At 37.9% G+C, this 16,669-nt stretch overlaps 1 protein-coding gene across 7 annotated transcripts; it reads left to right on the top strand.

Annotated features, from left to right (window-relative positions):
- The first annotated feature begins 330 nt into the window (after window positions 1–330).
- On the top strand, window positions 331–16,552 carry LOC117608690 (uncharacterized). Of its 7 annotated transcripts, none has more exons than XM_034334174.2 (8): window positions 331–933; window positions 1,966–2,163; window positions 8,384–8,635; window positions 13,446–13,579; window positions 13,958–14,464; window positions 14,542–15,603; window positions 15,683–16,138; window positions 16,373–16,552. In XM_034334174.2, the coding sequence occupies exons 1-8, from the start codon at window positions 810–812 to the stop codon at window positions 16,550–16,552; spliced, it is 2,913 nt and encodes a 970-aa protein (XP_034190065.2). In that variant the 5' UTR covers window positions 331–809. The 7 variants fall into 7 exon arrangements, with proteins under 7 accessions (XP_034190065.2, XP_034190068.2, XP_034190069.2 ...); XM_034334177.2 differs by lacking the exon at window positions 331–933 and adding an exon at window positions 1,413–1,551; XM_034334178.2 differs by lacking the exon at window positions 331–933 and adding an exon at window positions 1,573–1,685.
- The last annotated feature ends 117 nt before the right edge of the window (window positions 16,553–16,669 follow it).

The following is a 16,669-nucleotide window of genomic DNA, read 5'->3' as shown; positions in this document are numbered from 1 at the left end:
TCATTAGATTGAAATTACTGTAGTCGATAATGATAGTACCCAAATTTTCTATCATTTTCATTTGATTCTATTGATTATTTATTTCGCGAATGTATATGGAACCTTATCGATCGCATGATAAAACTCCTATTATAACTTAAAAATCGAATGATACATTATATAATATGTAAACCCATCTTCTTTATTAAAAACAAAACACAAAAATTATATGAGTATATTTTACTAGTACAGCTACTTTATTGGTATTCCATTCAGGAAAGGAAAAAAAAAAAAATCAGTTGCCCATTAGAATTTTGATAATTTATTTTGCACTAAATTAATTAGTATCACATATTTTCAACGACCGTTTTAATTATATTGATTTGAATATTGGCGCGACGAACACTACCGACAGAGATACCAACTGTAAACACAAAACAAACGTTGCGTCATATTGCGCACTGTGTCCTGAGTCGTGTGTCGCGAATCTCGTTTTCGAAAGAGCACGCACACACATGCCGCGTCGTGAAATCAAATCATTGGCCCGGGAAACAAGAGTGCATAAATCGGAAGAAACAATCCTTAGTGTTTATCAGATGCAATCGGTTTTGGCGCGTGTGGTTGCGTACGTGTCGCGTGACTGTCGATTCACATATCTGTGCGCGCTCGGTAGGTCAAAATGGCGTGAACCGACCGTACGATTTTAGGTTATCTTCGCTCGTGGCAAATTACGGGGGGCCTGAAAATAAAGACAAGCGTCTATCCACGCGTGGCATTTTCTTCTTCAACTTCTACACCGCGATCCTCGTGCGTTTTTGGGCCCGAGTTACATGAGTTATGACGACGGAATGCCCGCAGGCGGTAACAGTCGTTTCCGCGGTTACCCAGCGCGGATGTCCGAGCGACAACAGCTCGCACTTCTTCTTCAAATGACCTCTCAAGAAATAGTGTCAGGTAAGAAAGACGGACACTTTATCAAAAATAAGAAAGTGCAAAGTTTATAGACTTTGATACGAGGGCACATAATTGGTGGTCAAACAGTACTAGGTTCGTGGTTACCTTTACTCATCATTGGTGATTTTAATGTATTCAAAGGAGTTACGTATTTTATACTTACACAGAATTAAATAGCTGTCAATAAAATCTCACTATATTTCAATATTAATACAAGTTAATGCAAGAATGTATTAAAAAAAGACTGACCCCCTTGTTTAATTTCAAACTTCATATTTATTTTCTTACCGATACACAAACAAATAACACTCGCGTAAATTACGTGGCATCTATGCCTTTCAATAGTCACGTAGCTTTCAGCAGTATGTAATCATTTTACGAGACAAACTGGACCGTGAACCGTAGCTAGTTATTTCGCGCGAAGAAGTTTTGCCCGCCTGTATTTTCAAGTCAGGTCTACCAACGGCGTTTACTTTGTGACAGTCAACGTTCCCGCGGTGTCGCGTTAAATACCGTCTGCAAACATGGCAAAGGAAGGGGTTATGTTAATATAAATAATTAACACATGCTTGAATCCCCGCCATGGGAAAATTGGCCTGCTAGCGACACCGATTGCTGGTAACTTGTTGCAACTACAGTTTGCACCAGGAGGCGTTAATGACACAATGTATCGGTGGCTTGTAGCTTATCGGTCATGTCGTTCTGTATTCGCACGTGTACTTACAATTAGTTGTGTAGCATCAGTTATCTCGGTAATTCAGTATCTACGAGAAACAGAGAAAATGTCTTCGAAATTTTTATAGTATAAGTATAGTGGAAAACTATCAGTAAAATGTTTCAAATAAAAACAAATGTAAAGAAATTTTTCTTACTGTTATTGCTATTATTATTGTTATCACTGATTATCATATTCCTAAAGTGTTTTCATATGTAGTATTGGAAGTCAGCAGTTTGTTGATTATATGAAATTGTAATTGGGATCGTGTGAATCAGTAAATGATCAGTTTGTTAACGTAATTTGTTTGTTTTCAGGTGGAAATCGAACAGAAAACACAACTACATCAAGCACTACCCCAAGGTCGTCGACATTACAACAGCGAGGGTCAAAAGGCCGCTGGACTAGCAAAAATGGGGAATCGGCAGTCCAAGCATCTATCAACCGTAAAGAAGATTTTCGAGTGCGACAGATGCTCGTGAATGGATACGATCTCAACGCTAAAGAAGCAAATGGTAAGTAAACCACATTCCTTTGTATTTTTAATCCCACTTATTTACCCTATAAATATAATAAGACGTGGATAATTCTTATTTTATGTTAAGAATTCTATGTTTAAAACGTACTATTTGATATGAAAAGTTCTGTCCTTAATTAATGATTTTAATTGATCTTTTCTCATTTTTGAATGTTTCAAATTTTCATTTAAATTCTGAATGAATCTCGACCTACAAGATTCAACCGTTTTTAGTTATTTTTTGAATATCTTAAAATACTATTTAAATAAAATATTCTAAAATATTTGAAATATTCAATAAGTTATAAAATAATGAAATCAGTTCAAATCGAATTTGTCGGAGCTGGTAACACTAAAATATTCAAGTCCTTAAATAATTCTATAATCATAGATAAGCATAGAAATGGTTTTATCTAAAGTAATATTTTTAGTAAATTATTGATTATTATTTCATTTATAATGGCTCACCCTATGCGTCCGACGCTCCACATTTAATTTATCGAATGACGCACCATGTGCGTCTTATATTGTTACATTTCATAGCGTATTATGCAAGTTTGTTTTCTAGAGAAATTAATATTCAAAAGAAATAGAATATTAAAATTGATGTTGAGGTAGAAATGAGTAGTCCATTTGTTCTAATAATTAAAAAATTCTGATTCTTCTGAAGAGCACTTTACAATATTTCTTAGTCTCGAATGGATTAGTTGATATAATTATATAGTGACGAAAGTAACTTTTCTTTTAACCAAAAGACAACATTCCCGGGGTCGGTCACCCCCGTTGTTCTTGTGTGTGCGTAGCGAAGGCTTTCGTCGATAAATGAAAGCGACGGTGCACGACCTTCCTAAACGCAGGAAGTCAGCGGGTCCGGGTTCATTCATATACATACATACATACATACATACATACAATCCACCTCCGTAGCTCGGCTACCCTTTCTCTGGCCCGTTTCGTCCCATTACCCTTTAAGGTCGAAGAAACAGATGGAATGGATAAAAAAGTTTCTACTTGTAGTATTTTTTCGAATTGTCTGAAAAAAATTTCTAAAGGGTGTTTACATATAGAAATTCATTACTCATATTATTAGGAATTTTTTGACTTACTTAATTAAATACTTGAAATTATGGATGAAAAATATAATGAAATATTTTGTAAAGATAATAGATAAGACTCGTGAAAAGAAAATGGAAAAATCTAGTCTTTTTAAAAGAGTTGCACTTCTCTTTTGATATAGAACTGATATCGCTGTCCCGTCGTCACTTTCCCTTTTACCATATCTTGCGTGATTGCGTAAGCGGGGGTTGAATCTCCGCTAAAATTTAAATTATTCCGCGCGCATTCGCATCGGACACTAAGGTCGAATTTAAATGGAAAGATCAAGTCGAAGTAAAGCTCCGGAAACTATGTAGTTGGTGCGGGACGAACGTGAATCGGAGACAAATGTCTCGGCGTAAGATGCCTAATAGGGTATTCACCAACAGCCTAGTCACAGGTGCGCGACATCCTTGTTGTTCAGGGGTTGCGGAGAGATGAAACTTGTAGAGTTGGGCTCGGGAGGGGTGGCAGACAACTCTCCTACAGATCAATACTCGAGACAGGGCCGCACTGTTCCATATAATTTTTCACTCAAACTCGGTGCCGTTCAAGCCTCGGGTCTGAAGGACCGAGCCTTTTTCAAATACATTATATACCTTTACTAAAGGTATTTTAATAAATTTTAAATTTCTAGTAACCTGATTTCTTCGTTAACCCTCGATTGGCGGCGGACCACGGAGAGATTATAACGTAATTTTGTATTTTATATTATTTTCATTTTCTAAATTTTATACTGTCTCTTGAAGTAATAATTCCATCCTTCAAAGCGTATATTATAAATCTTTACTCTCTACACTTATAGCTGTGTCTTGCGTCATATGAGTCCGATCGTCAGCAAAGGGTTAATATTCTTATACATATTATACGTTTTGTAAGTTTGGATCTCGGTTGACCCGGAGTTCGCTGTTCCAACTCTTTAATAGCATAAAAAAGTATAACGCGGCGGCATGAGCAAGAAATTCAAAGTGTACTGAAAATGGGAACGTGTTAAAGAAGAGATAGAAATTGCTACCGACGACAGAATTTCTAACTCGCTTTTAAAGCCGAAGATTCGGTACTGTCGTGCCAGACATTCTTCAGGAAGTGATCTTTAATGCCTATGGGCGTTGGACGCTTGTATGTAACGCAAGTCCGACATTCTACATGGTATCGCAGCTATTCATCTACCTCGAAACCTACACTTACGAAGCAACAAATTATGTACATATACAGAAGTAGAACTCTTTGAATGAAATAAGAAAGTGTTAACGAACGTGTGTGTCTGGCAATTAATTATTGTTCTTGAAACATTGAATTTTATGTTATAGGAATATGTAACTGTAAATGGTTTATAAAGCTACGTATAATTTATTCGTTTGGTTCTACGTAGTTAATTATTCATATTAAACGTATACTGATTTTAATATTTCAATGTAGGTACTTATTTACACGTGTATAGCAGTGTCAGATCAAGGGGAAGTTTAAGAGGGATCCCCTTCTAAGCTTTCGATTTAATGTGCCAAAAAATTTACTCTTTTTCTTTGCGATTAAATATTATTCGATTTTATTTAGAATAAATTTCAATTTTCGAAGCAAGTTTATCAACCTAGGGTTGTTAAAAGCTTGATAGCCCCGGGCCCTAGAAATGTTAATCTCGTTTTGGTGTGTACACACAAAAATTCTTTACATAAATATTCAAATTAGTTTTTGATATTTTCATATTTCTTGATTATATTTCTTCCCTTGTCTAATAGGAAAGTCCGCGTTGATCAGATATTAATATATCGACAGGTAATTGATCTAACTTTCCAAGTCGAATTTTTAGTGTAACGTAATTAAAGCGAGTGTAGTTTTCATCGAATCACCGTGAGGAGCGGAGGCGGTATCGGGCGCCGCCCGTGTCTTTAAAGCCGATAGACCACTCAAAGAACGACGGGCTTTGTTTATCACACAATTTAGTTTAGTAGTAAAGAGAAATAAATTTAAATAATTTGAATGTTGCTTCTAACATCCTCAAGATAACTTATCGCAGAATCCAATCTAACTACTAATTAAAACAAATTTATTTCTTTGGGCTCTGATAGTCTGAACTGATTTAAAAATAATTTCAGAATCCTTCAAAAAATAATTGTCTTCTTTGAAAGTAAACGGTTCATAAAAATTTCCGTATTCCATCAAATCTTTATTACTTCCATCTTTCAGATAGTTTAAAAAATTATCACCTCCGTTAGGATGTTCATTAAGTACTCATTCAACTTCATCCTTCGGTACATATTAAAATTATCCGAATCCGTTATATTAGAATGCTTGCACGTTTTCTACCAGCTGACTACATATTACGAACGAACCGTAGGTAATGATCAAAACTATCAAGTCGAGCTCAAGTTCATCGCAAGAACAAGCATCGACTATAAATTTCAAGTGCAAACCTTGAACAACATTTTCTTCTTATCGTTAATATTACTGTCCTGTAGGTAAATCGAGAAAACTTATAACTACAATCTAGCCTTATTCTGAGATTGATTAGCAATTTTTGCGCTCTTAAAAAAATTTCTTATCGAAATGATACAAAAGTTAGTTTCTGATCATTTCTCTTTCTATGTACATATATCGCCGTTTTGTATAAAGTGAAATTCGTTTTACTGAAAAAATGTATGTATGCAGGAGACACACGAAAATAGAATGTTGGAATCCTGGAAGATGACGTGTTCCATCTTTGACCATAAATGGCCCAGCCTTATTCTAACGACAGAGATATCGATCGAGAATAAAACCGACAAATGTCGCAACTTCTCGCAGGATATTCCTATTCGACCCTCTTGTATATGAATCGTGTACATACAAACATTATTCAGGTAGTCTTGCATGGTATAATAAATCATTTAAAATAATTAATGCGAAAGAAAATATTTACATAAGGTCGTGAATAAAAATCTGTCCATTAAATTTTAATAAGACGAATAGTATGTAGCACGTAACATCTTCGGCCATAATTTATGACAGCATACTTGAAGTCATCAACTTAATGGAACGTTTAATATTGGTTAACCATGTCGTTGTATAAAAATAATCATTGGCAGTGTTTTTAAGGAAAAGACAAATATTTCAATACGGTTTTAACGATGAGAGCAGAAGGTGCGAGCAGGAAGGGGGAATTGATATTGGGAAAATGCTACTGTTCAGAAATTCAGGCTTTTCTATCGATCATCTTCGTGGTATTTGTCTGGAGACAAACACTCGATGAAATTGGTAGTCAAGGGGGTGGGGGGGAACAGAGAACGAAAAAAGCAAGGTGATCGCACAATCGTGCTAGTCTATCTCCTTTAAAGTAAACGTTGCTTTTCATGTGTATCTCGTCTCTTTCGCATTCACCAGTAAGCCACGCATCAACCGAGCACCAGTCTTCTTCTCATTGCAGTTAGTTTTGCATCCCACCGAAATGCGTTTTTACTATTTCAAGCTTTCTGCACTTTCTTTGTTGTACGTTTTTGTCCTTATTCCCCACATATCATCTATTTACTCTGTTCTTCATTCATTTTTGTATATGACATCAACGGAGATCGTTGATTTCATCTGCTGCATCTGAAAAAATTGTTTTTCACTGACCTTCCTCGTTTTTGGGGAAATGCGTGCGGCCATCTTGATTTATTACACACTGACTCTAGTCCGTTCAATCATGGATCGACAAGTCGTTCATTATACCTCGCTATACGTATTATGTATGTGTCTAAAATATTAATTTCTTTTATTTGGAAAAGTTTTGTATTCGAAGGAATTATTTTGATTGCATCGTCTTATTCCTGTCTAGTCTAGAAACGAGGCAAAAAATGGTATTTTCGTTTTACGAAAAAGTACAAAGTTTTCGCTTGTTTCTTTGCTACATAAGCGAAGGCTTGTACTCTTCTACAGCTCTATTTGGCGTAGGGCGCGCGGACACGCTCGAAAAGTAAGCGATAATGTGACTGGTGTGCTGAGCGCAGGAGCAGCAGCACGTGAGGAAATGCTGCCACTGACACATGTGCAGTTACAGGATGCAGCTATAGGACATGTATGGTTAGGTATACCCATCAGCATCGAATATACACAACTGTGCGCCTTTTTTGCAGTGTGTAGAATGCACACAACCATAGATTTCACGGACCGTCTTGTACAGCGGTACGAGCGACATTGGCGTTGGCGGGATCAGCTTGATTCGGATTGGCGAAAAAGAGCGCTGTGGCTCCCCGTTGGTGGGGAGTCGCGGGGAAAGGCGGGGCCAATCATCGACATAGGGACGCAACATGGCCTCTAGTTCGCGAGGGGCCGTGTTCGCGTGCACGTCGAGTACGTACGCGTACGGACTTTCCCCCGGCGGACCGACAGATGTCGCCCTGACCGCCTTTGAATCATCAAGATCAGTGTGACAATTGGTCCCACAAGAATAAAAAAGAAAATCAAGAAGAAATCCGTTTATTAGAAAAAAACAAAAAAACAAAAAAAAAGTGATCAAATGTCAATACCGTCAAAAGCATTTGTGAGAATGAATTGAAACGAAACACTTCAAACTGCCGGTATATTGAGCTTTAGAAGATGCATATCAAGAACGATGATAGCTCATCCATCATATTTTGAAGTATCATAAATCCTCGTTGGACCTTCCTCTGTTCGTAAAGGTGTCGCCTTTTGCCAATTAATTACTGCTAAACTACGTGCGTGTTCTTATTATAAGAATCTACGAAAAATAAACAAAACTGTGAAAATACTAATCAAATATCACAGATAGAAATACGTTAGAAGTGTGCAATTTTTTTTGAAGGTTGATAATTAGTACAGTTTCCGTGTTTTAAGTGTTCATATTGTGTATATAAATAACATATATAGACTTTAGTGGGATCAAAGCATTGAAATAATATAACCTATAAATGTTAGTTTGTTTATTTAAAATATAAAATATTGAACAAGTTACTGTGAAGTATAACGAAGAAGTATAGCACTAGAAATTGCTTGTATATTCTACTAAACATTTACCTTGAACAATTGGTTTATTATATCACTTCTGTATCACACTTTTATTGAAATTGATATTAGGCATTAACAATTTAGCATGATAATTGCAAGAGCACATCCATGATCGTTTATTTCCGTTTCATTTGTGATCACAGATATTACAGGTGCAAGTTCACCTGATGAGAGTACAACAGTCGCCCCTAATAGCCCATGCTCTCCGGGTGAAACGAGCGCAGCAGCGCCGTCAAACGAACAGGAGCAGGAGCAACAACAACAGCCTTACCAACATCATTCTCAGTTTCAACAACAGCAACGTACGACCGGAAGTGCGCCAGCCGCTGCACCGCACGTTGCTGAAGACAGTGGAGCCCCCTGTGAAATGCGGAGGACACCACCGCAAAATAAAGGTGAGTTCACTTATTGCGTGTCACATACGAAATAGGCGTATTGTTATTTTAAACAAACATTGCCAAATGAAAATTTCAATTTTTATACGAATTTGGGTACAACATAGAATGATTGTAATCACATCTTGTTTTCAGTTTTGTAGACAACTCATTTTGTTAAAATTAATTAAAAAAATATGAAGTTATGAAACTTGAAAGAATTTGTTTTGTATTTCCGTGAAAATTACTCCGACATTAAATAATTGTATGTGATGCTTAATTTCTGTGCTGTACAATAACGTAAAATAACGGTTCTCAAAAATGTTTTTAAAATTAAGTAAGGTTTCTAATTTTTCAATGTGTCAAAATTAGTTTGATAATTAATAATTATTTATACTATGTTTCTTTACCGACGTAACAAAGTTCATATTTACCGACATAGCACTAATCAGCCCATTCGTCCAATGTGACAAAAAACATCAACACGTAATAAAAATATACCGTTTTTTTAAAATGACAGCTTCATTTATAACATAATACGAAATATAAAATTTAAATAACAATCAATTTTCGTTTGTTCCAAGATGCTTCTCATAAATCTTCAATGTTGTATAATTGTATAATTGCGTTGCTTTGATGCGGTTTGATTCATCTTTTTAATTGAATTTTTATTTTAAAAAATTAACGTTAGAAAGTTAAAGTTTATTTTAAGTTGAAAGTTAATTTTCAAGTAAAATAAGTAGCATGAAAGTATACATATACAAGAAAAGTATTTGCATATTACATAGCAAGTACAGCATTCTGTATTTTTATTCGGAAAGGCATGCGACCATTGTAGGGGAAAGAGATTGCTATTTATATTTCTTTCAATATGATTAGATGTCATAGTATCACGGAACAGATTTTTATTACGTTGCGCAATCCCTCCCCATAAATTCTCGTAATTAATCAAGAAAACCTTTTCCTTACACAGGAATATAAATTCCTTATGAATATTCAATACGTTTTTAGTTTATTCGTATAAGCGCGTACACACAGCACATCGTTCACATATTATGTAGATACGCGCAAGTGTACAATCATCACTGATCGGTAATAATAGCGAGCGATGCAGAAACAGCACTTAATTAGACGTGACATTCCCGAGTAGTGACGCGTTGGTATCGTGCGCGCGATGCAGTGCTGCGCCTGGTAGAGAAGTTGGTCGAGACGGAGACGCGGCGACACAGTCGCGATCCGATTCCTCTCTCTTTCTCTCTTAGTTTTCAGTGCTTCGCTTTCGCGCGTTGTGTGGGAGCTGTGCAAGCGGCAGTAGTATACACACGCTGCTGCCGCGGCTACTGAACCTCTCTTGTCGTCGTCGCGGTAATCGTCATTGTCCTTCTAGTCCTCTCCTAGTGCTATATCGAAACCTTTAACGTTACGGTACGTATTGTCAGTGCCTTTGTCGCGTGAGCCAGGTATGCATTCGTGGCTACGTTTCTGTTTGCTCGGGTCGTCCCCTCTTGTCGCTATTGGATGAGCCAAAAGTACCGTTACCAGAAAGTACTGACGACCACGTGGCTCGGCGCGTGTTTCGACTTTTCTTACTTGCCTGCGCCGTGTTCTCCTATTGTCTCGTTTACTTCGATTAACCTCGCTACTAAAAGAAGCAGCTCGTTGAAACGGGAGTGCCGAACCTTGGAACACATCTCCTCTGGTCTTCGTTGTCGAAGAAGAGAGGGACAAAGGCAGACTTCTCAAAGGTGAGAGAGAAAGGAGTGCGAGAGAGGAAGGGGAGAAAAAGAGGGAGAAGTTGTGGAACAAGCGAGAGGAAACATGCTGACTGGCAAGTACATTGGACACGTTTGCGCTCGCGGACTGCGTCCATCGACACCACTAGGGTGATCGTACCTCCACCGAAAGGGGTCTATGTTGCCGTTGCTGCAACAACACACCAATTTCTAACCAACTTCCACGAAATATTTACATCTCTTTGTTTTTATATCAACGCGTTAGAAATTACTCGATGCACTGTTCAAAGTTGCAAGTAGAGGACAGACGTCTAAATGATTTACCCTCGTAATTAATATTCAGGTTTCGTTATCGACGACACGGAATGTGTTAACGCTAACGCGTTGACAGTGCTAATACTGTCGCTAGAATTTATTGGTCGTTAACGAAGTTAAATCGAAGGCTTGGGAATATTTAACTGCGGCAATTAAATGTACATGTAGTGAGATCAGAACCGGTTACATACTTTGTCTCGTGCGTTTCGTGGAACATGTCTGAAACACGATATAGCGTGTTCCGTGCTCGCTTTCAATGTAACTGAAATCTTTTAAACTTCAGCTTAAGTGATATGCTAATCTTCGTATAAACCAGCAGACCGTAGGAGGAAACGGCGCGACGCTTTACAAAGCAGTATTTAGGCTGACCTTGATTCTCTTTGTGACATATTTCGACATTGCGCTAACCGATAACTATGTATGTAGATTTAAATCGAAATACCTCGGTAATTAATCGCCCAATATAAAATACTTGGAAAGTTAATCTCAATCCTTTGTTTTTTTTTTTTTTTTTTCTTTTTTTTTCAAAATAATTACAGTATCAACATTATTCATTGAATTTTATAATTACGTATTATATGTATATACTTATATAAATTTTGATTTATATGGAAGAAAATTTAGTTTTAAAACAATTGTTTTGCATCAGTTTGTCTTCAGCTGTACGGCTTACTGCAGCAAGTTAATGAACTTCGCTGGCAAAGCAGTACGCGATAAAACGTGCTACGTTATCGGCCAAAAAGCGTGTGCAGTATCTTTGACGTCGGTTAAAAACTCGTTCTCGATCGCTTTGCAAGGTCAGGAACGAAAAAAGTAGAAATAATCTATTACTGAACGCTTATATCGACTGAAATAAGACAACGTGTGTGTATTTTATAAAATTACGTATTTCGGATATCTTATCGACCGGCAATGTTTGATTTAGCCAATATTTATACCGAGTTGATTGATCTTTCGAATCGATCTTGCGCTGTTGACTTTTTCTAATTGTAAGTAATTTAGTGTGTATCTGCACGTTAATTAATAGTGAGCCCGTAGCTTTTTAACGCATCGATAACTGGAATACTGGAAGACAGATCTCGCGTGCAGCAGGAAGTGGGAAGGCAGAATACACTACGAAATAATATACGTTCCATTCTGAGAAGCACGTACGCGAATATACCGTGATATTTGCATATCGTCATTTCGTGGTAAGAATGTTCTACAAATATGTACTCTCTTTCTGCGCGATATTACGCTACGTGTGCTCGCTTCGCCAATGGCGGTACCGCTGACAAACATGCCGTATCCACGAAAGATTAGAAAAGAGTGTTCTTCACTTCCAATTACCGGCACTGAATATTCTACTGAACTTTAAATCAAAATTATGAAACAAACTTATTTACTTTTACTAATAATCGTAAACAAAAAATAATTTTATTATAAGATTTTTATTTATTCGTTCTACATATGTTTCTAATAAAATGAAAAATCCACTTTCAAACCAGTATATTTGGATTACGAACTCGTTAGAAAACATTGACTCCGTGTACAGAGAAATAATTGATTTCCGTGAATCGTTAACGTCGTTAAGGCAGCGAACAGTCACGACTTCATTGACTAGCGGACTTAATGTATTTTGGGATATACTATTTGCAAATTATTGCATTTGCAATTGGCACAATTCCCTCTTCCAATGGTGATAGAGAAAGGGAAGCTGGGAGGGGGTGGTACGATCAATGACCAATACATACATACTATTAATAAATAAAAATACATACTATTTTCGCAGAGAATCAATGTATTTCGGCATTTATCGATCCGAATTCTGTAATTATGGTGACGGTTGCGTTAACTCGTAGATTCAATTACATATTGATCGAGCAGAGCTTGCGTCAGCCTCGGTTTCAACATTGCACGAGGGGATATCCTCGAATCTCCCGAAACAAGCGTTCCGTGAAACCGCCGATAAGCCATGGTATTATTGCTCACCGTTGTTGAATCCATTTTCTTCCTGTTTTCTTTGTAAATTCGCGGGCTAACCATACCCTAATTAAGACATTCTCCGCTCACAAGAAGTCTCGTGGGACGGCACAGGGTCAAGAAGGGGTAGAGTTTTACACTGGTAACGAATGAATGCATGCCTGTCACGTAGATGGTAATTTTACTGTTATATGTGGCTGTTACTTAATCTGAAAGCATTGAATTTTATTGGAATTGTTTCGAAAAATAATCTCGAAGGTTTTCACTGATACCAGTGTGTATATCTACTATGAAAACATCAGAACGGTGTTTAGAGAAGAAATAAAATTTATCTCCTGACAGCTGCAAGCTGAAAGTAAGTAAGTGGTTCGGAGAGATCAAGACCCGATTCCATCGCATCGGCCGGTAAGCTCCACCACTTTTTCGTACCGGCCGCGACGCACTGCAGCGACGCGAAAAGCCATTAATGAATCGATCGCAGATCGGGATCCCCACTTTCCTCGAGGAACTCGTTCTCTCTCTCTCTCTCTCGGGTCCGTCCCGTGATTAACGGCCATCTCCTGATGATCGCCAACCAGCGGTTTATTCCCTTCTGAATCTATCTCACCGTCTTTTTCTCCTCGAATATATGCCCCCTTCCATCTCCCACCTCCTCCTACCCAGCCACCTTCTCTTCTCGATTTCTTCGGCCTTCCTCCGAGTACATATTACCTCGGTGCGCGAAGAGGAATACACTTACTTTCGTGAGGGATATCCGTTCTCTCCGGCAGCATTCCTTTGTCGTTCTTACCGATTAACCGCCGGCATTTTGTTCTTCACAGTTGATAGATCGGGAACCGGGCAGTCTGGAAGCTCGCCGAGGGTGACGCTTCGACTCAACCAGGTGCGCGGAGCGAGGGATGAGAAGAAAGGAGGGAGCGCTGCTAATTCCCGTCAGGGCGGCATGAACGCACAGGTACAACTACTGCATGTATGGGATAGTTGAGAGAGCGCGCGGTTTTTAATTTTATCATAGGTACAAATATGTGTTCGATTACAATTAATTAAACGTAAATTAATTAAAGATAAAGATGAAATAAAGATGCATTAAAAATGAAATGAAAATCACGTTGATTTGTTTAACCCTTAAACAGCGTAGCCTGGGTCAACGGTGACCTAAACTTACAAAATGTAATCATAGATATTAATCTATGATTAAATGTATCATTTTTAGAAGAACGATGTAAAATTTAAAAAATGAAAATAATATAATTTGACATAGAAGTTAAAGTTTTAAGAAATTTCCGATATTATAGATTTTCGAATTTTGTAAAAAGAAAAGCAATATTTGCAGAATCAAGGTCAAATGGAAAATTCATCAAAGACGTCAAACGTCTCGTCGGGGACCGTAAATGCCGCCTCGGGTTCTGCTACCTCTGGGAACACATCATCGTCAACTGGTGACAGTGGCGACGTGTACGAATTCAAAAGTTCGAAAGAGCCAACACCAGTGAGAGGTGCAAGCTCTTCGCCGAATCCAAATTCCGAAAAAGATAAAGACGGCAGCAAATCTGTTAGCAATCAAGGGGGTCAAAGCGGTGGTAACAACGCGTCTACCATTGGTAGCGCGACATCATCTTCCGGTGAAACAACGACCACGTCGATAACCAGCGACGATGCCCCTACGGTTTCAGCCTCGCCTTCGTCCAAACGTGCTTTTGAAAGCGATAATACGGAAGAGCAAGACGAAGAAAATCGGCGGAAAAAACGAAAGGATTCGGAACCTGTGAAAGAAAATGTAAAAGGCACAACCACTGGAAGACAAAGCACGGGTAGAAATGCTGCCAACACAACGGATAAGGTAAATATTATCTGTTCCAGCTTATGTAATAGAATTAAATAATTTAATTTATATAACATTTCTGTTTTTCCTTAAAGTGTACGAAATCAGCTAAGCAAGGGTCTGGCACAACTTCTGGTAAAAGTAATCAAAATACCGCTTCGATTAGTACAGATAGAAAAAGTCCGAGTAACTCTTCGATAGCAAGCAGTCCGAAGCCTTCAAACTCTTCTGGTACAACGACTAATACCAAAACAACTACACCGGCCCCAGCTGAATCCGACGGCGAGGATGATCGATCGAAAGGTTCCGACTCCAATTCAGCTCCTAAAGTACCGCCTTTAAAAATAGTTATTCCGCAAAGTACCACTTCTGAACAAGAACAGGGTAACAGAAATGGGAAAAACACGTCTAATAGAAGTCATCAATTACCTTACGTAGTCGCGAGTTCCAATAGTAATGATTCTACGGATAAAGATCAAAGTCAGTCCGCTAGCGGTACAACGAGCCCCACAGAAAGTGGGAGTAATACGAAAAGCGAGGATAAAAAAGATTTTACCGGTGCTTTACACGGGGAAGAAAGATCGACGCATCATCAGAGAGTGCTACGGAGTTCGCATAGATCCGGTAACGGTGGTAATGGATCAACGACTTTAAAAGAAACCTCTGCCTCCTCGGGTAATGGAAATTATTCGAATTCTTCGCCACTGCCGGTAACTACTACTGATCGTTCTAATAATTCCTCTCCGCAACAACGACATCATTCGCCGACGCCTGAAACAACAGGTTCTGAATCGAATAAAAATACGTCGACAGAAGCTTCGAATAGTAACACCGCCTCGAAGGCGAATACAGCGACAGAAAAGTCAGAGAAAAATACTGAAAATACTGGGGGGAAATGTCAGAAAGATAACGGAACAGAAAATTCGGAAAGCACTTCTACAACTACCTCATCGACGACATCAAATGTAAGCACCCCGGCTCCACCTGTTGAACTTCATCCTAGGAAAAGGAAAATGAAACCTAATAAAGAAGCACAACAAGCTGCCACAGCTGCGTCCAATGAAACATCTGAAGCCACTAACGCGGGTCCAGAAGTTCATCCGCACGATCAACCCATTACTAATTGTTATCAATTATTTTTAAACATCAGGAAGCAAGTTTGTATTTTTATTAATTATAACTTTTCTATAATCTTTACAATTCTTATGGGATGAGAAATATTTTTTACTTGTTTAGATTGAACGAAGAAGAAAAGGCCTTTTCCCGGTGCAACCAAAACCACCTCAGGGCTTCAAGGATTATTTAATGAATCGGTGTACATACGTATTGGCTGGAAATGCTAATAAAGAGCCAAACGTTAATCCCCCCGTTGGATTACAAGGCCCTATGAAGGACTTGTATATTGAACAAGAAAAAGAAAGATATCGTCTTAGAATGCAGCATGTAGTTGAAAAAGAAAAATTAGTTTTATCAGTCGAACAGGAGATTCTTAGAGTACATGGTAGAGCAGCTAGGGCTCTTGCTAATCAATCTCTTCCATTTTCTGTTTGTACAATATTAAAGGACGAAGAAGTTTATAATGTTATTACTCCAGAACAAGAAGAAAAAGATAGAAACGCGAGGAGCAGATACAATGGCAGACTGTTCCTGAGCTGGCTACAGGATGTGGATGACAAATGGGAAAAGATTAAGGTAAATTAAGGTTTTAAATAATCGTATTAATATTTGTACCTGAATTATTGTGTAGACATCGGTGATTCTATGCACTGTCTTCAATTATTCAGGTTAAATTAACTTATGTTACGTTAAAACCGACTGATAAGTTTTCTTTATACGTATCGGTTTAAAAAGACGTAACACAATGATCAATTTAATTACCATTAAACTTTAATTTATAAAGTAATGTAATTAAAATTATTATTCTAGGAAGCAATGTTACTCAGACATCACAACGAAGCAGAATCATTGCATGCTGTGCAGAGAATGGATTGGGAGTGGAAATTGAAAGAAGTTGGATTATGCGAATTCAAAGCAACACCTCAAATAGAAGATATTCATGTTCCAATGGTACACGTTTCGGATGACTTTGATTTACTCCCAGCTTAGTGTACGATGATTGCACAATTAACTCGGCATAACTGTTTTGCTCATGCCTTTGAAATGAATTCAAAGGTTATGATTATAATCTGTGATCTCTTAATAATGTATGTATCCGCCATTCTT

The sequence above is a fragment of the Osmia lignaria genome, chromosome 2 (assembly GCF_051020975.1).
Source record: "Osmia lignaria lignaria isolate PbOS001 chromosome 2, iyOsmLign1, whole genome shotgun sequence".
Classification (NCBI taxonomy): Eukaryota; Metazoa; Arthropoda; class Insecta; order Hymenoptera; family Megachilidae; genus Osmia; species Osmia lignaria.
This window is presented reverse-complemented; position numbering and strand designations above follow the sequence as displayed.

Excerpts from the sequence above, each read along its gene's own strand:
- LOC117608690 (XM_034334174.2), top strand. The coding sequence starts at position 810 with ATGAGTTATGACGACGGAATGCCCGCAGGCGGTAACAGTCGTTTCCGC. Across the intron at positions 934-1,965 it reads CTCTCAAGAAATAGTGTCAG|GTGGAAATCGAACAGAAAAC; the intron begins GTAAGAAAGACG and ends GTTTGTTTTCAG. Across the intron at positions 14,465-14,541 it reads CTGCCAACACAACGGATAAG|TGTACGAAATCAGCTAAGCA; the intron begins GTAAATATTATC and ends TTTTCCTTAAAG.